General features: G+C 35.2%; 1 protein-coding gene across 8 annotated transcripts in view; it reads left to right on the forward strand.

Moving 5' to 3' along the window:
* CNTLN (centlein) overlaps positions 1–27054 on the forward strand; it is a 277826-nt gene that overhangs the window by 159700 nt on the left and 91072 nt on the right. For 7 of the 8 annotated variants that reach the window (XR_016019469.1, XR_016019466.1, XR_016019467.1 and 4 more), the window contains 3 exons: positions 1453–1553; positions 18123–18214; positions 23863–24404. Coding sequence is in view for 1 of the 8 variants with exons in the window: in XM_088793521.1 (XP_088649647.1) it covers positions 1453–1553; positions 18123–18214; positions 23863–24404 (735 nt within the window). In the remaining 7 variants the exon portion in view is untranslated. The remainder of the gene's footprint in view (positions 1–1452; positions 1554–18122; positions 18215–23862; positions 24405–27054) is intronic. The other variant, XR_016019468.1, reaches the window with a different exon arrangement.

Below are 27054 nucleotides of genomic sequence, written 5' to 3' on the forward strand. Positions count from 1 at the left end.
GATAGTAATTTGTTTAGTTCCATATATTGTATTTTGAATATTGTTTATCCCCTTCCATTCCCTCACCCCCCAACTTTTCTCAGTTCTCACCTTGAATAATTTTTATTAGATGCTTTCTGGGCTTCTCATTGCAACACACTTTATTTTTACTATTATCCTTCTCTTTTTTGTGTGTGTTGTCTTTCATTTTACCAATTTTCATTAGCTTTGTGTGATATTTAACCCATCACCTGAGTTTTAAATTTCAATTATTATGTTATTGTTAATTTTAGTTCTTTTATTTAGCATTTTTATATGTATTATTTAGTTCTTTTTCTTATTTGTGTTCTCTTGTTTCATAAATCCCTATTCTTTTAAATATATGTTTATCACCTCTTTTTCTTTCTCTTTTAACATTTTAAAAACTAATCTAATGAAAACTAATTTATAATAGTTTTGTTTCGTTGTTGTGCATTCTGTCATTTTCGGAGTGAAAGTATGTAGACTGTCATTTATGTCTTTGAACTTATTTATATGTTTATTCTTATCCGCAAATTTGACACTTTTGAGAATTATTTTGTGTGGTGCTGTTTCTCCTAACCTTTTTTCTAGTTGTGAAAGCCTCTCTGTAGTGGACGATTGTGTCTCCCTAAAGCCTCAGTGTACACTGTCCTTAAATCAGTTTTTACATTACTATCAGTTTGTCAGGTCTCTGCAAATATATATGGCTCAATTTTGAAACCAGTAATATAGGCTTAGGATTCTGATTTCACGTGCTTGACTCTGTCCTGCCCTCAGACTGGGGCAGGAAGCCTCTTTTTAATGGAACTCTAACTAAATGATCTCTGATACTAAGGTTTTCTTTCACAGTTTGTGTGTGTGTGAGTGTGTGTGTGTGAGTGTGTGTGTGTGTGTGTGTGTGTGTGTGTGTGTGTGTGTTTTAGCTTTGTGAAATTGGCCTAATTTTGTGTCTCAGCCATGAAGGGCCTTGGGCATAAACTTCCATCGAACTCAGGTCTCAAGGTGTAAGGTCTCCATGGGCAATACTTGATCCAGGTGTCTCACTACTGTAGCTCAATTCCATTTTACTAGTAAGATTCTTTGTCTTTACTTGGCATCTAGAGATTTACTATTTTTGCTTTCAGTGGTATATATTAACATTTTGTATTATTGTTTTACATGGTATATCTGTGTGTTAGAAAGTGGTCAGGTAACTCAGTACATGATTTTTTTAAATCACCTAGTCTATGTTTTATTTAGCATCTTTATTTAGATAAAAGTAAAAATCACTTAAAACATTTTACTTACCAGGCACTCATTAAAATTCAATTTTAATTGTTAGGATTTGTTAATATTAGTACATTTTTTATTTTGTTTTACTATTGTCTAATTCATATATTGTAAAATAACCTTGCTGCCTTTGTTTGCTGCATTATTCCTTAAAATAATTATTTGTTGTGTTAATTTCCATAGGATGACTCTTCAAGAAGAATTGGATAAACTTAAAGTGCATATATCTATTGATAAAGCAACAATACAAGAATTGAATGCATGTATAGCAAAGGAAAGAGAAGGTAAATTTTTTTGTAAGAATAAATATTTAGCAGGCATTTTTTACTTATCTCATTCTTGATGTTTCATTTTCAATTTCTTTTAAAAATCTTTCTCTTTTTCCCCCTCTTTCCACTGTTCTACTCATTGATGTCTTATTAACATTTTCACCTCTCCTGAGAATACCAAATAGAGCACCTGAAAGTCAGTTTATAATATTAAAAATTCTGAAGAGGTGTTATATAAGAAAAGATAATTTTTTTTATTATTCGTTTATAAAGTTTTACCAGTTATGTTTATTTGAAGTTTTATAGATAACATGAAGTTATTGTAGTCAATATCAATAATACATCTATATTTTTGTTTGACATACATTTTTCTGGAAATCATTTAGTTCTCATCAATTGTTCTGGAATAAAAATCTTAAAGTTAGAAGGAAACTTGGGGATCTGCAAATCTGCAACCTGCCTGACAACTAGTCTAAAAGGGTTCAGTAAGGATTGTATCTGTTCCAACTGCACGGTTATTCCTTTGTTAAAATCAAGACAACTATATGTACTATACAACTTCAGTCCATACTTCAGTACCTTATTAGAAAAGGTAAATAAGTTTGATTTGACAGGATTTCTTTTTAATTATTTAACTGTGTTACAGTCACATTGTAACCACTATACTTCATGCTGTGTTTGCCTGAAAATAGGACCTAGCCGGACAATCAGCTCTAATGCGTCTTTTGGAGCAAAAATCAATATAAGACCCATTCTTATTTTACTATAATATAAGATCAGGTCAATATAATATAATATAATATAATATAATAAATATAATATAATATAATATAATATAATATATAATATAATAATTAATATAATACTGGGTCTTGCAGATTTATATAAGACCAGGTATTACATTATATTATATTATATTATATTATATTATATTATATTATATTATATTATATTAATTTATTATATTATATTCCTGGTCTTATATTATAGTAAAATAAGAACAGGTCTTATATTGATTTTTGCTCCAAAAGATGCATTACAGCTGATTGTCCAGCTAGGTCATATTTTTGGGGAAACATGGTAGGTGTTAACAATTTACACTTAATAATTAACTTAGTAATTTATACTGAATTTATACTTATTAATTAAGTTATCATATACTACTTATCTGGCTGTTGTCCCACTTACTATTGTTGTTCCAATTGCTCTTTCTTAGGTCACCCCTCTATTTTACACTATTGATATGTTGTATTTCAGGGTTATGCCTTCATTGATTTCTGAAACATTGATTTTCTCTTGTTTTATTTTCTACTACTCTTTCCTGTATTTTCTTATTCTCTTCCACTGGAACGTCTTTCCAATTGTTCTTAACTATTACGGTTCTCTTTATCCTTTATCCTTGGTTTATTGTTTTTAAAGTAATAACTCTGTTGTTTTTGGAAAAATTATACATACTTAAAAACATTGAAACAATAAGAAAGCATAAAAAGAAGAAAGCAAAGAAATAACTCCTAATTCACAAACACTTAAAAATCATAATTTAGTATTAAATAATTATCAAATCAAAAATCTCTTCATACTAATGTAGAAAGCAGCCTAGATAGAGAAATTGTGTAAAAAGACAATATGATATTAAAAAAAGATATTTACGTATATACTTTTTTTAAATTTGGAGCCAACCAAATGAAAGTAAGCAGATATAAATGTAAAAGAACTGTTGAACTTTAGAAAAATGTTTCATTACTTCAAGAGATATTAATTTCTAAAATTTCTGTCTAAAATTTAAAAAACAGTTCCAAAATTATTGAAGATGGACTTACTTTGTTTTTCAATGTATATATTTCAATTTCAGAGCATATTAAAAATAAACATTTTGCCATACAAGGTGAAAAAACTATCATTTTTATAAAACATTCCATTTGTTTCCCCCACATCTTGAGTTTTGTTCATTAAATTACCTCTTAATTTTTTCAAAGTCTATATTGCAACAATGATTTCCTTGTTTTGAAGTCTGATTTCTATACAGGCATACCTCAGAAATATTGTGTTTTCAGTTCCAGACCACTGCACTAAACAGAATTATTACAATAAAACGAGTCACAAATTCTTTGGTTATCAGTGCATATAAAAGTTATGTTTATATTATTCTCTAGTCTATTAAGTGTGCAATAGCATTATAGCTAATAAAACAATGTACATACCTTAATTAAAAGCTACTTTATTACTAAAAGCTGCTAACTATCATCTGAGCCTTTAATGAGTTATAATCTTTTTGCTAGTGGAGAATCTTGCTTCATGTTGATGAAAATGCGATACTGTGAAGTGCAAAAAAATGAAGCTTAATAAAACTAGGTGTGCCTATATATAATGATTTCAAATCTTATCATATTTTTTTGAAGCCATGGCTTTTCTATTTATGAGTTTTTTATTTTGATTTATTCCTTGGTTAGTCAGATATAATTGAAAGTATGTTTTGTTTTGTTTTTTCAAAGAAGGAATCAAAATAGACATATTTGTAAGAGCTTATATATTTGTGACTATATTTCAGCAGTTTTTATAGTCAAGGCATAAATTGGCTGGGTATAATTTTATTGGGTCACACTTTTTTTTTTTTTTCTCTCAGAACTTGTAGGTATTCCTCATTTTTAGAATATAGGGTTGCTGTGGAGGTATGTTATGGAGAGGTGTCTGATTCTCCTTCACTCTTGAACCTTATTCTTTTCTTTGGATGTGACTTGCGTTTGTGATGTGGATGCTTGAGTTTTTACTTTTTTCAATTTGATGTTCCAAAATTTAAATAGAATATGTCCTGGCAAACTTTTTTCTAAATCATATTTTCTTAGTTTATCTGTGTAATTTATTGTTTGTCAATTAAGATTGCCTTCATTCCAAGGAAATTTTTCTTGTATATGTTTTTGCATATGTTTTCTATTCCATTTTTTTACGCTGTAGTTCAAGAACATCACTTGTCTCTATGTTAGAATATTTTTTGTCTGGTCTGATACCTATTTTCTTCTACTTCTTTAATCTTTGTCTTTTTCTCCTGCAATCAGTTTCTTTACTTCATCAGTAATTCGATTTTTAGCCATGTATATTCTTTCCTTTATTCTTTCTAATGTTTCTATTATATACACAATGGTGTTTTTGGTTCTTAATTTATTGCCTCAACTCTTCAAATTACCACTTTATTTCCTTTGGATGTTTTATTATCTCTTTTCTGACCTCATATTTTACTAAATTCAAAGCTTGGTACGTTCTTCACTTACTTTGTGTTTTCTTCCAAAGTGGATTTTAAATCTGTATATTTTTTAAATGTTCAGATCAGTCCACCTACGAGATTATTTCCTGCTCGGAAGGGGTGATCCCAGAAATTCAAATTATTACCTGTGTTTAGCCTGCAGTCTTAGATGTGACCAGCTCTGGAGGTTCTTATCTTTCTCTACTGAGAACCATTTCTGCTGTTCTTCATTCCTTTCTATAGATCCAGATTTACATTTGGTATCATTTTATTTCTTCCCGAAGGACTCCCTTTAATATTTCTTATAGTGCACATCTGCTGGCAATGAATTCTTTCAGCTTTTATACACTTGCAAACAAAAATCTATATTGGTCTTCATTTTTGAAAGATATTTTTACTAAGATTAGAATTCTTTATTGACTTTTTTTTTCTTTTGGTACATTAAAAAATTTCTCTATCTTCTGGCTTAAATTGTTTCTGATGAGAACTCTGCTGTCATTGTTATCTTTTTTCAACTATACATAATGTCTTTTACTTTTTCTTTTTTTTTTTTTTCTTCCCTCTCTGCAATCAGGAGTATTAACAGCTCTTGGGTCTGTGTGAGCTTTGCAGATTATTTCCTTTAGTCTTTTTAGGTGGCTCTTTCTTTGGGTTGTTTTCTCACATGCATCTGCTGATCCGTACTTAGCCAAAGAATCGAGGGGACCCTCTGTAGATCGCCAGAGTTCTGTCTGTCTCTAAGATCTCTTCTCTGTGGCACTTTCCCCTGCAAACTGTCACTTCCTTAGACTTCCTGGAATCTGGGATCTGTCTCTTCAATTTAGGAAGATCACCAGACTTCACTTAGGTCCCCTATTTCTGTAAAGTGGCCTGCAAGCTCCCTGTAGGTAGTATGCTGGAGCAATCATAGAGTTCACTTCATTTGTTTGTCCTCTCTCAAGGATGACAGCCTTGTATCATCTTATACCCAATGCCTGAAAACCATTATTTCATATATTTTGTCTAGTTTTTAGTTCCATATGGAAAGGTAAATCTGGTGCCTCTTGCTTACTTTTTATATCATTGAACATGTTTTATGTGGATTACAATTCCAAATCTATACAATAAGTAACCTCTCTCTATGTACCAGATGTGTATTTCTTACTTCTGCTACCTGTTTCTCTCTGGCTATTTTTACAAGATCTCAAGTTAAGGATGTCCTTCTAGAAAACTCACTACCTTACCTCACCTCTCAAATAAGTTCTACCTCCTTTAGACCTCCCACATGAACACCTTGGGCCCATACCACACTAAATTTCTCTTTGTGGAAAATTGCAATTCATGTTGTGGTGACTCTTTATTATAATCCCTCATAACTCTATTAGGAGGCCAACTGAGCTGGAAGAGCTGCGCTTCCAGGTGCCCAAGTAGCTCTTTTTAAGGTAATAGACCAAAATGAAAGTAAGTCAAGTCTTTAACCACTTATCATATATGCAAGAGGTGAAAGTGGAGAAGGTGCCAACTCCCCCTGGTTGTGTTTCCCGCCCCCCCCCCCCCCCCCAAGGAACTGCAGGTTGAGGATCAGATGGATCAGCACACACATAGATGTTATCTCACTGACCGGGGGCCCTGAACAAAAGTCTCCTGCATTTTTATTGACCTGGGTCTTGGAGAAGAGAGAAGGGGGAGGGTCCAGAGAGGAGGGAGGGCCCAGAGAAAAAGCACTGAACCAGAATGAAGAAAAGTGTCTTCAAGGTTACCATTCCCACCCCCCGCCCACCACCACCACCACCACCAAATAAGGACATCATTGGAGGGAAAGTGCCCAAATTGGAAACCTACTGTCCTAACACTTGAGTAACAATGAGGGGTAGCAGGGAGAACTCTCAGGCACATGAAGTTCCTATGTTATGATCTTAGGCAGTGGAGATCATCTGAAGCACTAGAGTCAACATCAAGGGCTTGGCAGACACCTTTCAATAGTCCTGGTTTGGACATCTTGAGAAAACTGTCTCATCAGAATTCATCTGCTTCAATTTCAAGGAAATCTTGACCATCCAGGTTACTAGACGTTGTGCAGGTCCAGTCAGGGTGAGGCACTTTCTTTAGATGTGTCACATGAATCTAGGCGTCTGTTCCCTGGTGTTTGGCAGCACACAGGTTGGTTAGCAATACCTGATAGGGGCCTTTCCAGGAAGGTTGAAGAGAGTCTTTCTGGAGATGTCTTTTCCAGCAGATGAAATCTCCAGGTTGGAAAGTATGTTACATGACATCTTCATCTCCCTGGAGTGCTCTGTGAAAAGACTGCTCTTCCAGAACATGGTTCATTTTGATAGAAGCAGTTAGGCCTTTACTATATTGAAGTATATCTCTTTTCATCAGCTGTGGATCAAAAGAGGCAGGGCCAGGTACATTGGGTACCCTGTGTTTATCTCAAAGAGTTAGTTTATGAGTTCCAAAGGGGATGAATCTGACCTATAGAAAGACCAGTAATAGTGCTTTTAGCCAAGGTATTTGGAGAGCTTCTACACATTTTGCCAACTGAGTCTTAATAATACCGTTAGTATGTTCAACTAAACCTGAGGACTGAGGATGGTAAGCCCAGTGAAAGTGTTGTAGAACTGGCCAAACAGCACAGACTTGTCGAAGCACCTGACTGGTAAAATGTGTTTCCCACTCACCACAGAGTTTGAGAGGAGATCTCCAGGTTGGGATGATCTGATCCAACAGGATTTTAGCCATAGAATAAGCAGTAGCCTGTGCACATGGGAAAGCTTCAGTCTACTGAGAAAACATACAGACATGACTAAAACATATTTATATTCATGAGACGAGGGAAATTCTATGAAATCCATTTGTCAGACCTTGAATGGTCCGTTAGGCAATTTAAAATGTCTGGGAGCAGCAGTATGAATATGTTTCCCTGGGTTGTACTTTAAACAAGTGGGATAAGTGAAGTAGGTGTTTTTTGCATCTACTGATTTCTAGTTCCCCTCCAGTACTGATTTATGAATGCCATCAGTTTGTCAGTGGAACATGTTTCAATGCATGTATAGTAGTTAGAAGTGGGGATGTTAGTCTTTGGTAGGATTGGGTTGCTATTTGGCCTGAACCAGAGCTTTTGCTTTTCATCAAAACAATTATTGGATTGCCAATCTTGTTTTTCTTCTCTGAGGCCAAATGTTGGGTTTCTCCAGCCAGTTTTTGTAAGTTATCATTTGGGGAAATCTCTTTGGACCATGCCAGAGGTATGGTTTCTTTAAGAGCAGCACTCTTTGTGGAAGAGTTAGCAAGGTGATTTCCCTTAGCTTCTAGAGAGTCCAGTTTAGAATGCCCTGGGATCTTAATAGGAGCTAAGCCAGCAGCTAAAAATTCCTGAACATACAGGCCATTTTTAAATTATGTTTCCGCTGAAAGTAAAGCAGCCACATTATTTCCATAACATTCAAAAATAATGAGCTACTCCCAAAGCCTGTCTTCTGTCAGTATTAATATTGACAGTTTTGCCTTTCGTTAGGATGTAGGACTTTGAGCACTTATGTTTTGGCTAGTTGGGCCTCGGCCATAGTAGCCAAAGGCAAAAGTGCCGCTTCAATTACATCAGAGTGTGTTGATATTGCCTATCCAGTGCAATATTTGCCATTTTTACCTTTTAAATAAGAATCATCAGTGAACCATGAAAAGTCAGTGTTGTTCAAAGGACTTCACTGTAGATCATCAGTTGGGGTCAGGAGGGGATCCATCAGTGTTAAGCAGCCAACGGAGGGCAGAAGAGTAGCAGGTTAAGAGTTTTGTGAGGAGCAGCTAACAAAAGGACTTCATAGGAGCGAAGGGAGGTGACTGAAAAATATTAAGTGTGATGAGAATTCAGGAGGCCTTCCATTGCGGGGTGTGGAAAGATGGATAAAGGGGATCCCACAATGATTTCCTTGGTGGCCTTAACAAAAAGGGAAGTTGTAGTAATGGCTGTAAGCCAAAATAAGTTATCTCAGTGCCATAGGGTCCAGTTGCTAGCTATAATATCCTGTGGGTCTATGGTGGTTGCCATATTTTTGATGAGTACCCCAAGGGCATTCCCTTCCTTTTCATATAAAAAAGGAAAAGGGAATTTGGTAGTTGATAGGCTGAAGGGCAGGTGGTTTCATTAAACTCTCCTTTAAGGCTTTAAAAGTTATGTTATCCTATTCTTCCCATAAAATTAGGTTGAGGTTTTTCTTTAGTAAAACACACAAAGGTTTGCCCGTGAGAGAGAGAGATTTGGGATTCAATTTCATCAGTAACCAACTAGCTCAAGGAAACCTGGCAGTTGATGCTTAGTTTTGGGTTTTAGGAAACTTAGGACCCCATGAAGCCTGTCTAGAACTAGGTGCAGCCTTTGTTCTGATATTAGATGCTCTAAATATCAAACCTGGGTTTGGACGAACTGCAGTTTCTCCAGGGGGACCTATGTCCCTTAAAGGATAAAAGCTTCATTAGCGAGTGGATGCTATCCTCCTGTGAGGAGACTTGGAAGGAAAAACAAAGAATCAAGTCATCCACATATTGCAACACAGCAGAACCCGTAAAGAACTTCATATTATCCAGGTCAGCCTTCAGGATGTGGGAGAAATAAGAACAGCTCTCAGTAGAACCTTGAGGCATTACTGTCCAGGTGATTTTTTTCCCTTTCCAAGTGAAGGCAAAAAGGTATTGGCTAACTTCATCAACTAGAACACTAAAGAATGCACTGCATAAGTCAATCACAATGAAGACTTAACTTTCAGTGGGGATGGAAGTTAATAGTGTATGAGGGTTAGTAACAACAGGATGTTGAGGGATGACAATGTTCTCTATTGCTTGTGGGTCCTGGACAAACCTACACCTGTGGCCCTTGGGTTTCCTCACGGGTAAAATAGGAGTATTACAGGGGCTAGTGCAAGGAATAATGAGACCCTGAGTTTTTTAATCTTCTGTTATGGGCTTTCATACCTTGAAACGCTTCTTAATTTATGGGGTATTGATTGATTCTGGGCAGAAGTTTTGAGGGATGTATTTGACTCTTGATAGGAGATGCACTGTAGCTTCTACCAATATCAGTTGAAGATTTTGCCTATAAAGAGGATGGCAGCCAGATCAATAGGGACAAATGATCAGCGCTCCCAGATTCAGCTATAATACCGTCAGACATGGAGTATATGAAAGTTGTCCAAGGGTCATTTAATTCACCTGATTGGCCAATTTGATGGCTACTGTCAAATTCTAGAATTATTTCCCCCTTTTGAGAGAAAGAAATTCAGGCAGGACACTTTTCGAACAAATCTTGGCCTAATAAATGTATAGCGGAAGAGGAGCTAAGGAGAAAAGGGTGAGTATCTCTCGCAGGGCCCACACAAAAAGGGTAGACGGGGACCTGCTGATGTTTAGCAGAGAGCCCCGTTATTTGAACTGTTTCAGTACCACATGGCAGGAGCTGCTTTCTACAGTAGGGCTGCGCATTGGGAATGTGGCTCCAGTGCCGATAAGCACAGACAGAGATTCCTTCCCAATCTGCAGAGTGGTTTCTCTGAGCCCATTAAGAGGAGGGTTGGGAAGAACCCGTGTGGTTCCTCAGAGCGCTGCCACTGGGAATTAGGAGGACACTGGAAGGGCTGGTCAGAAGGCTGAAGGTGCCTGAAGGGCTTCCATTTGTGACCATCTTTGTTTGCCAGACTTGAACTCATAGGTGAGTCAAGGGAAAACTTTCAGGCACATTCAGGTTTTTTTTCAAATGCAACCAAACATTTTTCAAAACAAGTAAAAGTTTCAAAATATAATTTAATTCTTAGAATAATTAAGTAATTCTTTATGGCTGTAATTTAATCACACAGTCATTAATGTATTGAGGGCATACTGAAGTACCTGAAAATGGGAAGAGAACAACCAGTTTGTAAACCTATGCGATGCATTTCATAAAGAAGGGAAGGCGGCTTTGTGTTATGGCACTTGTCCTTGCTCTCTGAGCTAGCGTAGAGCGAGCCTTCTGATCCTCCTCTTGGTATGTCAATGCGTAGTTCCTGATCTCACATGACACTCTTATTTAGTGACGTCCTACTAGTACAGGATAAAGCCCAGGTGCTTGTATGCCACTGTAACGTAGCCTTTGCCTACCTCTTCAGCCTTAGCAATCCTGGAATGGAAAAATTCAGCAAAATGAAACCCCAAATGCCCTTTCCTGGAATACTTCTGGACAATTATCCATAGTACTCCCTTCCTTTCCTTGTCAGTTCCTCTGGAAAAGACCTACTCATCTCTAATGACTGGGTTAGAACATGACCTCCTGTGGGAACCTTTGTAGGGGCTTTCCCTCTACCCTTCCAAATTCTTGACTGGGCCCCCTGTAGCAAAAGACAGATTAACAAGAGAAAAATCGAACAAGTTTATTATTATGTATGTCTCCTATATACATGGGAAATATCCAAGGGAATAAGTAACCCAAGGAATATCAAATATCATCTTCAACTGAAAAAAAGATAAGACTGTAAAGGAAACCAGTTATGAGAAGGTGATGAGGAAAAATTAGGACAAAAATGAGTAAGGTTTATTATGTAATGTTAAGTCAGTACCTTCTTTATTGATAAGAGTTTCTGGTGTTTTAGACATCCTTCTCTTCCTGGTTTACTGAAAATTTACTTTATAAATATAAATCACCCTTACAAAAGGTAATTTCTCTGTTTTCCCAGTTTCTTCTATGTCTGCTGCTTCTAAAAATCATCTGCTCAAAATAATCCTTATGCCAAAGAGGCATAGTTTGGGATGGCATATTCTGTTCTCCTATACTTTTATCTGCTTTCTCTTTTGTGATCTTAAAGTATTCTATATACATTGCACATGTAAGATGTATTGTGTATGTGTGTGTGTGTGTTTGTGTGTGTGTGTGTGTGTGTGTAATCTTTTGATTGCTGCTGTTATGCTTAAGGTCATGCTTCCTTCTAATTGCTATAAAATATGTATATATATATATATATATATATATATATATATATATATATACGTATGTATATATATATATACATACAGAGAGCGAGAGAGAGAGAGAGAGAGAGAGAGAGAGAGAGAGAGAGAGAGAAACAAAAGATTAAAAACAGGAATTTTAAGATTAAAAATAATATTTAAAGAAACAAAAGGATGAATAGTAGGAATATGGGACAATAGTGAAATCAATTGAAACAAAGTAAATTAGTTAAAACAAATATTTTGTGACATGAAATATACATGAAACCAGAAACACAAATTAAAATGTTAAACTTCATAGAGTTAATTAATTTAAATGGAAAAATAACAAGATGTAACAAAACACTTGAACATAGCAAATAAATTGTTTAAAATATTTTAAAATGATGAGTTGAATGAATAGCATAAAAGTAACAAGAGGATGTTACACATGGCCTCCTAGCTAGCTAGAAGAATTAAAAACATGATATTCAAATCTTCTTAACCCACCCTCATGAATTAACAGAATTAAAGACGCTTGATTAAGAACAATTTATTTTTAAGGCAAAGAAGCTTATGTATTGAATGCAATTTCCAATGAAGAAAAAGCAAAAAGCCTACTTGTCCTCCTATTGTCCCCTTTCTTCCTAGAAAAAGATACAGATGCTCCTTGATTTACTATCAGAGTTACATCTCGAGAAAACCATCATAAGTTGAAAATATTAAGGCAAGAATGCATTTAATGCACCTAACCTACCAAACATCGTAACTCTGCATAGCTTACCTTAAACCCACTTGGATCATAATATCCCCAAAAAACATGGCAACACAGTACACTGTAGAGTATCAGGTGTTTACCCTCGTGATCACATGCCTGACTGCTACCCTGTATCACAAGAGAATATCATACTGCATATCACTGGACCGGGAAAAGATCAAAATTCAAAATTTCTTAAGTTCACTTTCTGTTGAGTGCATATCATTTTAACATCATCATAAACTCAAAAAAATCAAGTCAAACCATAAACTTAAGTCATGGACCATCTGCAGTTTCATTGTCCTGGCAACCTCCTTTTCAGAATAGTTGTGGCTTTTAACAATAATGGTCTACTTCTTTCAAAGTTAACTGATAACATTGATTCCTCCCAAGGTTTCTATCCAGATAAAGTCAAAGGGGATGGGTTGAGTCTCAAGAAAGATATGCTAAGCACCACAGTCATTAATGACTGAGATTCCAATTCATTTATCCAAAATAGTACAATGACTTTTTACTCAAAACTCTTGTAAAACCAGATTTGTGAATTTTTTTCTCCACCCAGCAATCATTTTTCGGATTTTCTGGTCACCAACTCAGTATCCTGCAAGACAACTCAATTCCATCCTGACACTACCTACCAGAGTTAGCACAGACACCGCAGGTTAAGGGCTCAGTCCCACCACATTGCCCCCACTTCAGATGCCAGTCATAAGTCCCAGGTCGCCATGAATATCTCCGACCGAAGGCTAAAAATCAGATATTTCCTCAACCTCCTCCTTAGATTCAGATTATTTGCTAGAAAGGCTCACAGTGTTTATGAAAGCACTTGACTTACTTAATATCACTGGTTTATCATAAAGGATACAGCTTAAGAAGAGCCCAATGGAAGAGATGCATTGGGCAAGATATAGGGGGAGGGACATTACGTCTCCACACCTTCTTCCAGCACCTTGTGTTCACCAGCCTAGAAGTTCTCCAAACTCAGTGACTTGATGAAATCATTGGCCACTGGTGATTGAATTCAAGCTCCAGCCCCTCTCCCTTCCCTTTAGGTCCTGAGGATGGGAATGCAAGTTCCAAACTTCTAATCACATGGTTGGTTCCTCTGACAACCAGCCTCCATCCCAGAGCTATCTAAGGGCCCACGGAGGTCGCCTTATTAGCATAAACTCAGATATTGTTGAAAGGGGCTTGTTATGAATAACAAAAGATATTCTTTTCGCCCCTATCACTCAGGAAATTCCAAGGCTTTTAGAAGCTCTGTGCTGGGGGGGAAAAATGGAATATATTTTTCTTATTGTTTGGCAAGTAACTTATAAAGTGAAACCTACTTATTATAACTCTTATTTTACTTAAAAAAAAAAAAAAAAAAAAAAAGTGAAATAAATAGTGTTAAAGAAGAGACAACAGGCCCCAAATGGAGTCATTTGTGTTCAGCCCCACATCGGCACACCAAGACTTAATACCTAACCTAGCATATTTCAGTCTCTCCTAGGAATGGAACCTTTAACAGTCAATCTGGAATTATCTATCTGATCAGCACCAGGGAGGTAATCTGCTGGATAGACCCCTGTTTTCCCCTAAAGGACTGTGACCTTGCCTGAAATAATTCCCTTGCTCTTCGATAACTTCCTTCTCTTGCTCCCTTTCTGCCTTTCATTTTCTACTGCTCCTCAGAGTTTGTTTCTGTTTGTTAGATGGGTTGCTGCTGGATTCATGAATTGTTGAATAACACCAGTAAGATCTTTCAAATTACTCAGTTGAACTTTGTAACAATAGTAATATTCTTTAGGAAATTGCCAATACACAAATTGATACCTATTCCCCTTTCTTTATCTCCCAAGTTGATAAAATCACAAACAGACCTTTAAGAAAGTCTGTGCAGGAAGCATTACGTGATCCGTAAAAAAATTTTAGAGAAGGAAAATTTATTTTCCCTCTATCCTTGTGCGTTCTTAGCTGAAATCTCTGTAATAAAACACAGATTAACAAGAGAAAAACAAAGAGAAGTTTATTAACGTGTATACCTCATGTACACAGGGGAGATACCCAGGGAAAAGTGAGTAACTCAAAGAAATGGCTTGAGAATTCAGGATTAAATACCATGTTAATAAGAAAGGAGGCCTCTTAGGGGGAGCATAAGTGATTTTAGGAAAAATGAATGGACCTTTATGTTACTGGAACCCCCTGCCTGGGCACACTGGCCCAAAGAAATGACAAATAGGAGTTTGCAATATAGAAAGAAAAAAGTAATTTAACACCGAATTGGCCAATTCAGAGATGGAGAGCTTATGCTCCCACCCCGACTCTCCAATGGTGTATAGGTTACAGATTATACAGGGCAAAATCTCAAGACACCAGGTGTTAGGGGTTCGGGGTCATACTGGGCCCTGATTGGTTGGAGGTGAGGTAAGGGTAATGTCAATGTAATAAAGGAACATTTAAACCTGTAGAGAACTTTAACGAGTTTATTTGAGCCAAAGTGACGACAATTGCCAGGAGGCAAAATCTCAATGAATTGAGAAAATGCTCCAAAGAATAGCAGTTGTGCAGCTTATTTCATACATTAGAATCAAAGAAGGAGACTGAAAGAGGGTTACATGAAATCCATTGGTGGTAGATTAAGGGGGTGGGAGAAAGCAAAGTGGGGAAATCTCTGGGATTGGATAAAAAGTAAAATGGAGAGACACATACTCCTTTTACACTGGTGGGTACAGGATAGGTAATGATTAATATTTTATAGCATAGAGTCAATATTCAGGTAATAAGAAAACAATGAGGGGGTTCTGTGGTCTTATGCTCAGGTGCTGTGTGGGTTGTGCCCTGAGGGGTCTTGAAAAAGGCATTAGGCTGGCATTCCAAGGGTCTGTTAGCTTAGATGCACAAATACAGTCAGCAGGCTCACTTAAGGTAAAGATTGACTTTGTCAAGGAAGCTACAGGCCAAGGATGTGACTTCCTGCAATGACCCGCTTTTAGTTAGGAATCTTTAGGTTCAGACCATCCTATGTGGTCAATTTTGGTCTCTGAGTTTGCCATGCTGGCCTCCTCTGGACTTGTCACGTTTAGCATGCGGCCTCTTTTTCATCCACAGTAATACATCATTTCTTCAGGTCTTGAGGACAGTTCTGAAGTCTTTTCCAGGGAACCTCTGTCTCTCTGCCTGGTCTCATGGGAAAGCAGCCAGGGAGTCGTTCCACCTTAGGGATCAGGAGCTAAAATATAACTTACGTCAAGATGTTCTCTTTAGCCTGACTGAGGTCCCAAGCCTATGACCATTCGTCAGGTGTGACTACTGCCTCGGGGGTTGCTGATTATCCAGAGGGAAGGCTAGGTCTCTGATATGTGTGGAGAGAAAGAGGGGTATGATTTCTAGAGCTAGGATTGAAAACCAAATTCAGTCAAAGTCTTAATCTTAAGGACCCCTGTTTTCACTTAGAAGATTAGGGAAAGGTTTGAAGATTGTGACAAAGATTGGGTGTTGTGTACCCTGTTAGTCTCTTCTCATGTAATAGAGTCAATCTTCCATTTGATGCAACTCCGTGGGGGAATTTGGAGAAAGCCCTTCCCTACATTTGCTGTTTTTCAAGTACCTAACAGTTCAAAATAATCAATATACCATAGCAGCATATTTGGGGTGGCATATTCTCCAACCCTTTATGATAATAGATGTTTAAAAATAATCTGTAAAATAACTAAAAGAGAATCTAAAACGAGAAAAGGTTGCAAAATTTAGATTAATTTTTCATATAATCCAAAAAAGGTAAGAGAAAAGAAAAAAACAAACATAATAGCTAGAATAAAATAAATTTAAACAACTATGAATAAATAAGCAAAGTTAAAAGTTGAAAGGAAAAGTTGGAGAGAGAAGAAACTCTTGAAAAAGAATATAAATCAGCAAGAATTTTTATAGTAGTAAAAATAAAAGGAAAGCATGTAGAACTAAAATATTAAAAAATGAATCTCCAGAAAGGTGTTTTCCACCATAGGAAAAAAAACAGAAGTGAATATTTCTAATGGGTCCTCTTTGTTCATTTTCCAAATCCTGAGATCCATGGTGGGGAAAAGAATCAAGGGGCAGAGAGTTGATTCCTTTCTCTTCTCCGTACCTGGGTCTAGCTACTCGAGTATTCTTTATAAAACTCGCGAACTGAGAAACAAACTTTTCAGCAGACAGTCACAAGTGAACATGGTCACCAGTGAGCCTTGCACATAACCAGGAGCACAAAACCAGCAACCAAATTAGTTTTTAAATCAAATCTCCAGCCTTTATTTTAATGGAGTTATTTATTGTTAGCTTTGTATGTTCTTTGACTATAGAAGAATTTTCTTCATATTTTTCAGAGTAAACACTACACTTAGAACTATAGCAGATATTTAAATGACTAGAACAGATGAATTGTATTTGCATATTATTTCTATATTGCTGAAAGTGTTGTAAATGAATTCAGCACCATGGTGTTAGGGGAGTAGGAAAAGAAACTCGGAAACCAATAGATTATTATCAAGGTAAAGGCACATATTCCCCAGGTGGCAAATTCTACCTATTCTAGCTCTTATTATCCTTAGGATAGTGTTCTATTTATTTCATGAGTACAGAAGTTTTAATTGGATATGTCATGTTTCAAAGACAAAAGAAATGCCTAATTCACTCTAACAAACTTGTGAGTCACTGTTTATACCAAGAGGATTTCTACTCTACAGAGAATAATATTCTTTTCTTTTTCCTTTGTTGATAAATCAAAGTTTTACACTGACCTACAGCAGTCAAGCATAGTTTAAAGCACGGTCGTCCCAATCTAACACAGATATGTATCCTTTTAGGTTGACATATTCTTTTTTGCCCACTTTTTTATTCTTTGAGAAATACAGTATCCCAAAAATAATTCAGTAAGAAAATGTTAGTTAAATTTGTCACAGTAATTTATCTAACAAAAATGTATTTATGGGTTTTTATATTGTAATTTTAATAATATTAACTGAAATTTTATTTTTTTCCCTTTAAAATTGATATGTTGTTTGTACATTTTTGCTTAGTTGGAAGATTTCGTAGTCAAATACATGGCCAGTGTAGGAATAATTTCTAGAAACAGCTTCACCCATTACCTGGGTTTCTATTTGTTATAAAGTCAGTTTTCCTGGAAATATGATTTTTATGGTTTACTCTGCCCAATGCATGATCTTTTACTTGAAGAAAAGGTGGTGGTGGGGGATGTTACAGTTTCAGTACACCCTAACTCTGTTACTGTTTGCTTTGTTCAGCAATCACTCTGATCCTTCTGGCAGGGAACAAGATCCAGAGAACAAAACTAGTAGTCACTTGTGTAGATAAAAAGGCAATGAATTCTGCTTTTAAGGCAAAGGGGGAATAGTCTACAAAAGAATGAAAATAGGAATAAAAGTACAGCATTGTTAACCTGCAGATCTGTTTTACCTTTGAAAATCTTATACTGAAAAAAAAAAAAGTGACACTAAAAAGATACATAATTGTGTGACCGAAAATCTTCAAAAAGGTCACCATTCAGTTACTGGCCAAATATTTGACAATAAAATAGACTCAATTATTTATAATTGAGAAACCATAGACCCCTTCTCCTTAAAATGACAGGACAGTGTTTCGGCAGTATATGAAGTACCATAACATATTATTTATTCTCTACCAGAACAAGTCTTTAGATACGGTGAAGATGATGGGGTCAAGAAGAGTACTCCAGAGAAGAATGGGAAAGAAATGTCGGAGCAGACATTACAGAAGGTAGTCTAATCTTTAAGATATTGAGCTGAGCAAGTTAAATCTGAATTCTAACATTAAGGATTAGATTTTAAAACGAGGGTGCATGAACTTAAACCTTGTGTGAATCCTTAATTTAAATTCATAATTCAAAATCATTGGCTTGCCAAAAGGGGGTAAAAAAAATCAATATTAGTGAAATAAATGGGGAAACACTTGAGCTTCTGTTGACATAGATTAAAAATATTTGCAAAGATGAAATGAAGAGAATGACAACAATAGAAATTATAAAAATTTACACTATGTGTGTTTATTAGTTATAACTTAGCAATTTAACTTTAAAATGGGACATATGAGACTATGTTATACTTCAACAAAGATAAAGATTTATGATATTTGAACTAAAAAAAAACCACACAGTTTTAGCTTCACCACAGTAAAATGATAATATGTTTATAATTTTCATTTTAAACTTGAAAATATACATAACTCATCTCATTTTGGATAACAATTTATACCTAAATGATTTAGTACAGTTATCCCTGTTTTAATAGAACCATCCGTGTAAACCCTGCAGTCATTTTGCATCATGCCTATCATTAATAGTAAAATATTGTTTAAAAAATCTTAACATTTATATTTATAATTTTATGCATAAGTTTTATTTGTATGTATAAATATATTGTTATCAAGTTCAATTAAATGGGCTTGGTTGCTTTGTAACAGTTTTTGCTATTATAAAGAAAATGTTCTTTAAATGGGTTTTTTTCTTACAGCTGATTGTCATATAGCTACATTGAATACTTAAAGCTGGAATTGTACAAATATATAAACAAAAATATTAATGTGGATACTTACGTTTCTTACATCTGTGAATTGGCTTGTAGGAAATCTAGTGATTTACAGCAGATGATGAGATTTCTTATACTTCTAACACTTGCCATGTGGTCAGGTAACAAAGGCTGTCATCTCATTATTACTGAATGACCACTTTCAGGTTAACATAATAGTAGAGAACAAGAAATGCTTGCATTTATTTGTCCTAAGGTAAAATGAGTGATTGAGATAATGTATACAATACCAACTAAAATGTCATACGCTTTGTACTAGCTTATCTTCTTTGTTTCCGAACAATATTTTTGTTTGCCAGATTTTGTGTAACTTTTATCTCTATGGATATATAATACTATGCTACTACTTACTACCCTGGAGTACAAATCCTAAAGAAATCCATGATTTCATTCCAACTGCCTTAAATGACTACTCTCATAGTGGATCCAGAAATCCATTTTAAGTCCTAAAAACCCAACAGGATTATTTTCATTGGACCGTATGTTAAATTAGCATACTAATTTGTTGCTATTTTTTTATGTTTACCTAATCGAACTGTATGAGTCCTGATTTAACCCCTTTTAGTTGAGTTTCCTTATTTTAAAAGGATGTACGTACTTATGGGGGTCAGGAATGATTCTGCTAGAATGTTCCACCCTGAAATGGAGCTGAAATCAATTAAAGCTCAACAAACTCAGGAAGTGTTTTGTTTTGCTTTTTATCTACTTATCCTTTATTTTTTCTCTCTTTACATTCTTAAAGAGTTTCAGGTAGAAAAACCTCCTTCAGGAAGGGAATCTTAGCATAATCACCTTAGCATATTTCACTTTAGCACGTCTGAATTAAGTGTGATAGACAGGAAGAATGCAAGCAAATATTTGCTCACTAAATTTCCCTCTGTCCCACTATTTCTGAGTTGCCTAGCAAGACTTGGTCTGCCCTTTTTCTCAGCGACCTGTGAATTGCCTTGTTCCACTTTTAAGTTCCAGCCCCCCAGCCCCCTTCCCCCCCACACACACACCTTTCTCCTTTGTCCAAAATGACCTATATGCCTCACTTCTATTGGCCTAGAAGGGCGAGGATTATGTTTGGAATTTTCATGCTCATGTGAATTCCTCATGAGCTTGTATGAAAATTTGATTTTCTCTTGTTAATCTCTGTCTGTTAATTTAATTATTAGCCCAGCCAGAAAGACTTAGAAGGTAGGAGGAAAATAGTTTTTTACGCCTCCACAACATATATGAAACTATTCCAAATGGTTTTAAAAGATAGTAACAACCTGAAAACAATATTTGTTTGTAGTAGAAATGGAACATAAGTAGCTTATTTTCAAATAATATATTAACATTACACACTGTTATTGGACGAATTGTGTCCCGTCCCCAAATTCTTATGTCCAAGTCTTAATTCCTAGTATCTCAGAATATGACTGAATTTGGAGAAGGGGGTCTTTAAAGCATTGATTAGGTTAAAAGGAGGTTATTAGGGTTAAAGCTACATCGTTTGTGGTACTTTTGTCATGGCAGCCCTAGAAAAGTACGTAATACACACGCTTCACAAAGTCAAGTGTTTTATTTCTTTTAAAAGGAGCTGTCTTTTTGGTAAAATTTTTGAAGTTTCAGTACTAGAGGAAAAGTATAGACATGAGCGGATTTGCAGCACACACACCAAATGCCTTTAACAGTTCCCCAGATTTTCATTCTCAAATATATGTTGAAAGTTTCCTTTCTGTTTTTGGAGGTTTAATATCGGTTTAACAACAATTTTTGAGAGTATACCTAGAATAACACTTTAATATGTGCTATGGAGTTTCCGTTTTAAAGTCTTTGGAAGCAGTGTCTGTGTTTTGTGATTTGTCCTCCATTTTAAACTTAAATGCAAAAATACAAGTTCTTATGATTAAACATAGATCCACATTAAGCAGTTAACACACTTTAAATGTAACAGACATTTTCCCACTGGTATATAAAATTTTCATGAGTTGTACCCAGACTTAAATGGATTTTAGTCAAAAGAAGAAGATGATACTAATCTCCAGAACTGCAATCTCAAATTTAAGATGTTTATTTCTTACATTTGTAGCATGTTGTATTTTAATCAAAAGTATAAAGACTTAATGATTAATTCAACAATATTTATTATAAATAATTATATTTCAGCTCAAGTAATTTTATTAAATAGCTGTTATGATATATAATAATAGAGATGATGATGATAAACTGTTTAGAATTTACCATCTGTCAGGAATTGTGCTGTGTGATCATATTAAATACTTATAACTGGCAAGACAGGTGTTACTATTCCCGTTTCACAGATGAGAAATCTAAAGATAAAACTGGTTAAACATTTACTAGGTAAAGCGACCAGAGGTGGAAGTGAGATTCAGACCAGACTCAAAATTAAATTTCCCCTAGACCACACTGCTTCTTATTAATATTTTTACACCACCACTGTCAAAATCAGTTTTTTAAAGATATAATAACTTATTTGCACAAAATACAGTTTTAAAAATAAAGGCTATTCTACTCATTTCTCCTGGAATCTAACATGCTAAAATATTTTTAAAATATATCTATGAAAAGTATACTGTTGGGGGCAGTGACTAAAGACCACTGAGAAAAACTGAAAGAATTGTAAAAACTGATAAATTTCTTATTTGTTTGTAGTGTTTTTTACTATCTGGAGAATAAAATTTAGACAAAGAATGATTTGGAAGAAATAAAAAAGTTTCAGCCAGAGTTCATATATTCTTGAACACTGTATTTTTTTGTTACATTGTCCAGCTCTCTGATAATGTATTTCCATTGAGAAAGAACAATAGAATTTTTTCTCTCAGAAAAATACAAATGTCTATAACAGTCTGGTACAAACATTTTTATATACCTCTACTCCCTGTCAACAGTAACTTGTATATTTCTGGAATATTATTTTAAATCAATGGTTATCAATACTTGAAAAATGTTTTCCCCTTTGAAGAATTTTATTTTAAAAGTAAATTGAGTCCACATAGTTTCTCAGTCATTTAGGTTTCTTGCTTAACTGTGGTTCTTCCTTGACTCCAGTTCTTTGTTAATTTTCCATGTATATCTGGTAACTCTTCTTCCCACGTGGCTTGTGGAATAGTGGGAGTGGCCCTACATCCTGAATTTGAATCCCAGCTCAAACCAGAAATGTTTACTTCTCTGCATTACTAAAGTTTTGAGAGCCTCCAGAGTTTTCCCTCTCTGGGAAAATAATTATTGGCTCTACTTACCTCACATGTTTTTGAGATGATCAGAAGAGTTTATGTTTATAAAACTATTTTATAAATGGTAAAATGTACTTTGCAGACAGTAATGATTATTTATTTTTCAAGATTTAAATTAAAATCAGTTCTTCCTTGAAAGTTTTGTACTTATGGCTTAGTATTAATGGCTCTCTCTTTTTTGCCCTGACTTATCGCACTTAGATCTGGGGGCGAAAAGGGCCACATACTAAAGCTAACTGCTCAGGGGAAGCCAGCATGGTGGGCCCTACACACTGAGAAAGTAACCGCACAGGATGGGCTGAACGTAAAGATGTCCACATAAAAGCAGGTCATGGCGGGTAATCAAGTCCTTGGCCCGTAGCTTCCTTGACAAAGGTCAATCTTTACCTTAAGTGAGCCTGTCTATTGTCTTTGTGCATCTAACATACCTTTGGAATGTCAGCGTAATTTCCATTTCCAAACCCCTCAGGCACAACCAAGTCACCAGAGCAACAGGAGACCACAGAACCCCTCATTGTTATCTTGTTCCCCGCATACCGTCCCTATGTGCTGTAAAAGTTAATGAACTATCCTGTACCTAATGTAAAACAAGTATTTGTCTTTTGGGTTTATTTTTTATCTAATCCCAGAGATTTTTTTTTCTTCCTTTTTTGCTTCCTCTCACTTTCCTAATCTACCTCTAGTGGATTTCATGTAACCCTCCTTACATCTCTTCCTTTGATTCTAATATATAAAATAAACTGTAAAACTTCCATTCTTCGGAGTGTCTTCTTAGTCCATTGAGATTTTGCTTTCCGACTGTTGTTGTCCGTTTGGCTCAAATAAACTCATAAAATCAGGTTTGGACTTTTTTTATGGCAACAGAGCCTATCCTTTATTAGATTTATTTATGCAAGTGTCTTTCTTTCCAAATAGTTTTTGAAAATTTTTAAGGTCAGGAATATTGTATGTTATCTTTTCTCAGTCTCACAACATGAACATTGCTTAAAAAAATTAATTCATATGCAACCTTGAAATAATTATAATTTACAGTTGCTAAGATTCTTTTTGGTAAAATGTTCCTTTATTGTGTAAACTAAGGACCTCATGATTACTAAAATTACATTTTTCTAACTTAGAAATAAGCAGCATCCATAAATTATTTTGAATTTAGGTCATTAGTTTTTCATATGATTTTTAAACATTGAAGAAAAATGTTATTTTATTAATAAAGTTTCTCTATGTACCTATTTTTAAACTTTTTATATAAATTGTTTTCCTCTGAAATTTTTTTTTACAATGGGTAAATTACATATGTAGCCAAAGCACTTATGAGCTCAGAAAAACTGCAGTTTATTAGCATACTTTTTTCTGTTTCATTATGCATAGAATTTTAAATTATTTTACAATCTGTCCTTTATTCTACAGATGTATTACTACATTTTATATTTTGTTTATCTATACTATCTTAGAATTATTTAGAAATGAAATACTTTAGATTTATTATGTCCTTGTGTTTAATGTAATTTCATTTTCATAAGTTAGAAATAATAATAAAGTTCAGTGGATTATGGTTTGGGACTTTTAAAAGAATAAATAAAATTCTTCTATTTAGGTCATTGAATTGGAAAATCGGCTAGAATCTTTTGAGAAAAGGTCGAGACAATTAAAAGAAGGAAATAAAAAATTAACAAAAGAAAATGGTTTTCTGAAATCCCTTTTAAAACAGCAGCAAGAAGATGCAGAGACCAGAGAAAAACAGCTAGAACAGCTACAAAAGGGGAGTAAAGATGTAGAAAAAGACAAAGCTGATCTTGAAGTAAAAATCAGTGAGCTGAAGAAAGAAGTCACTTCCCTAAGGAGCCAAGTGGCAGAAGCTAATGGGTTGAGAAATGAAAATGAAGAGCTGAGAAATGCAATGGAGAAATTGAAGCATTCAGCAAACAAGGCTAACTCTAAGACGGCCACCATGAAAGTGAGATCTGGACAACATGGTTGTAAAACAACCACTACCAAGGTTAAATTTAATGCCGCCAAGAAAAAGTGCCCTGTGGGTCGTTACCACACTATTCTCAATCACTCCATCAAGGTCATGAGCAATCTGTTTGAGAACCTCAGCAAGGACAAGGACGGGTGGGAGGATGTGAGTGAAAGCAGGTAAGGCTCTCATTAACTTAGCTCTGTGGTGGGGACACCGTGCATATGTAAAGCCCCAGCAAATGGAGATTGAATTTCAACTACTGTCGATTTGGTATTCAGAAAAAATACTGTCAGATCCTTTGAAATATCTTGGGAGGTCTTGTTCTGAGCTTATTGACTGAAATTTGCATGCAAAATTAGCCACAACTGCATGAGTATTTGAATAGGTGCCAGGAAACCCAAAAGAAGGCAATGCTTGATTTCTTCCAGTGATGCTATTTTCATGCAGTCATGAGGCTTGAAATTGACAGTTTGGCAGGTTGATTTAATTTGCTGGCCCTTTGCATATTCACCACTGACAGCTAAGGATTCCCAGGCAAGCCTACTAAGTCTGTTTAGTTATCTTGTGACACGCCAACCTGGGAGGAGAAACATTTTTCCCCCTTAATTTAGTTAGATAAATTTTGAATGACCCATTTCAGCTTGTTACCAGATGTCTACAAGCTGTTTAACATCCTTTAAATTAAGAACCATCTTCACTAATTATTTCATGTATGTGTTATGCAAAGTCATTGTACTAACTTTAATTGAATGGTGGTTAAAATTTAGTTCCTTCAAGTTAAAGCTCTACAGATTCGTAGTCTTAAGTTGCATAACCCCTAGTGAATAGCAACAGGAGAATACTAAAAATCTATAATATTTCCTTTACCCCCGGCTCATGAAGCACATCAGTAACCACAAAGGCAAATGGATAATAGAATACCTCTTTTTATAAATAGATAATAGAGAAGTTTAATGTTGCCAGAATTGCTAACACACAAATTGCACAATTTTGCATAATTTTGGCTTGTTTTATAATGGCATACATTTCATTTATTTTTCATAATTTTTGTTTTACATCTCCAACAGTGGCCTGTTTTAGATTTAGGATTGAGGATGCACAAAAAGTATAACTTTCCTCCCACCTTCTGAGTTCTTTTATCTGGTCTAATAATCAAATTAATAGAGACAGATGAACAGGAGAAAGTGTCCTATATTTATGATTACGGATGTACATGCTGGGCGTATTTTAAGATATGAGAACCGAAATTCATTAGGCAGGTAAGGTTTATATGCCTCTCTGGACAAAGGAGAAGTGGGACAGGAGTCTGAGATTGGGAAGGGAGTAAGAAATTCACAGGTAGGAGAAAGAGAAAACATATGGTAAACAAATCTTGCTGGGCCTTCCAGAAACAGTGGGTCAGAGGGAAACAGGCTTTGCTAAGTTTCTTCCCGTCCATCACATATGTGTTAATTCTTATAAGGTGCTTAAGCTAGGGCTCCCTTCCAGAAGCAGGTTTTTCTATCTGAATTCCTTTAGGCAGAAAAGGGTAGATTCAAAGGTTCTTTCTGAATCTTTCGTTTCTTAATAACCAGTTTAAAAATCAACATCGCAAAAGACACATTTTGGGGTGGTAAAACTTTGGTTCCCCTCAAGATGTCTTTGGATAGTTTTATAAATCACATAGACGTGAAACGTATTTTAAAATGTGGTTCTCAAACTTGTTTGCATATTACAATCACTTGGGGTGTCTTATAAAAATTCCAAAGCTCAGGCCATACCCCAGAACAATGGAATCTTAACGTCTGGAGTGGGATCCAAGCTTCAGTATTTTTTGAAGCTCTCTAGCTCATTCCAATATGCAGACAAGTTTGGGAACCACTGTTTTAAATTTTCACTTGGTCAAGCCCTTTGTCATCAGGCAGGTAAAAAACTCAAAACAAATTTATGACGATAAGGAAGAAGGACCAGATCTTCATTCCCATTCTTTGTTACTTCTCTGGTTTTCTTTCCAGTTCTCAAAAGCAATCAGAGATAAAATACTAGATAGCTTAAAACCCACTAAGCATTTATCTGTATTTTCAAGGAAATTCTAGCTTCACTACTAATTATATCTCAGCCAATTGATATTACCACACTCTTCATAATGCAGTGATGCAGTTTACTCATGTATGAGTATGTATGCATGAATAAACACGTGAAAGTGAACTAATACACTCAGTTCTAATTTCGTCATATTAATGCATGTGCAGAGGTCACATATTTTGGGAGATGGATCACATACTATCTCTTCAACACAGGGTTGTGATTAAAATTATTTAGCAGTGAAACTCAGTTTTAAACTGTGAGGATTAAATGTTATATTTATTGCCTGACAGAATAGTCTCAGGAATCACTCAGGTGCAAAGAATTCTCAAACAATTACAAATCCCGCAGTGGAGCTTCAGGACTTCAAAACATTCTACTTCTTTTACCTTTGCATAGTCTTAAATATAAGAAATTTACTTGGATTCTGAGAAAAATAGAGCTTTGTTTTATTCTATATAAATATACTATATTACATAATTGATATTTGATTATTAAAATTTATTTATTTATAATTTAATAGTATTACAAGAGCATGATATTAAATAACAAAGATAATACAATTTAGTAACGAGTTTGAAGTCCTTTATTCAGGGGACAGCAATCCATGGGGTAGGGATGTACAGAATCTAACAAGCAGTGAGGCATGCTTCCCGAGGGAATTAGGACAAGAGAGAATTTTGTAGAGCATTAAAGAGGCAAAGCAGAAGTATGGCATGATTGGCCTAATAAGTCTAGCAGGTCCTATTTTCTAGGGTAAAG

The sequence above is a fragment of the Rhinolophus sinicus genome, chromosome 16 (assembly GCF_057876585.1).
Source record: "Rhinolophus sinicus isolate RSI-liver-muscle chromosome 16, RSI-T2T, whole genome shotgun sequence".
Classification (NCBI taxonomy): Eukaryota; Metazoa; Chordata; class Mammalia; order Chiroptera; family Rhinolophidae; genus Rhinolophus; species Rhinolophus sinicus.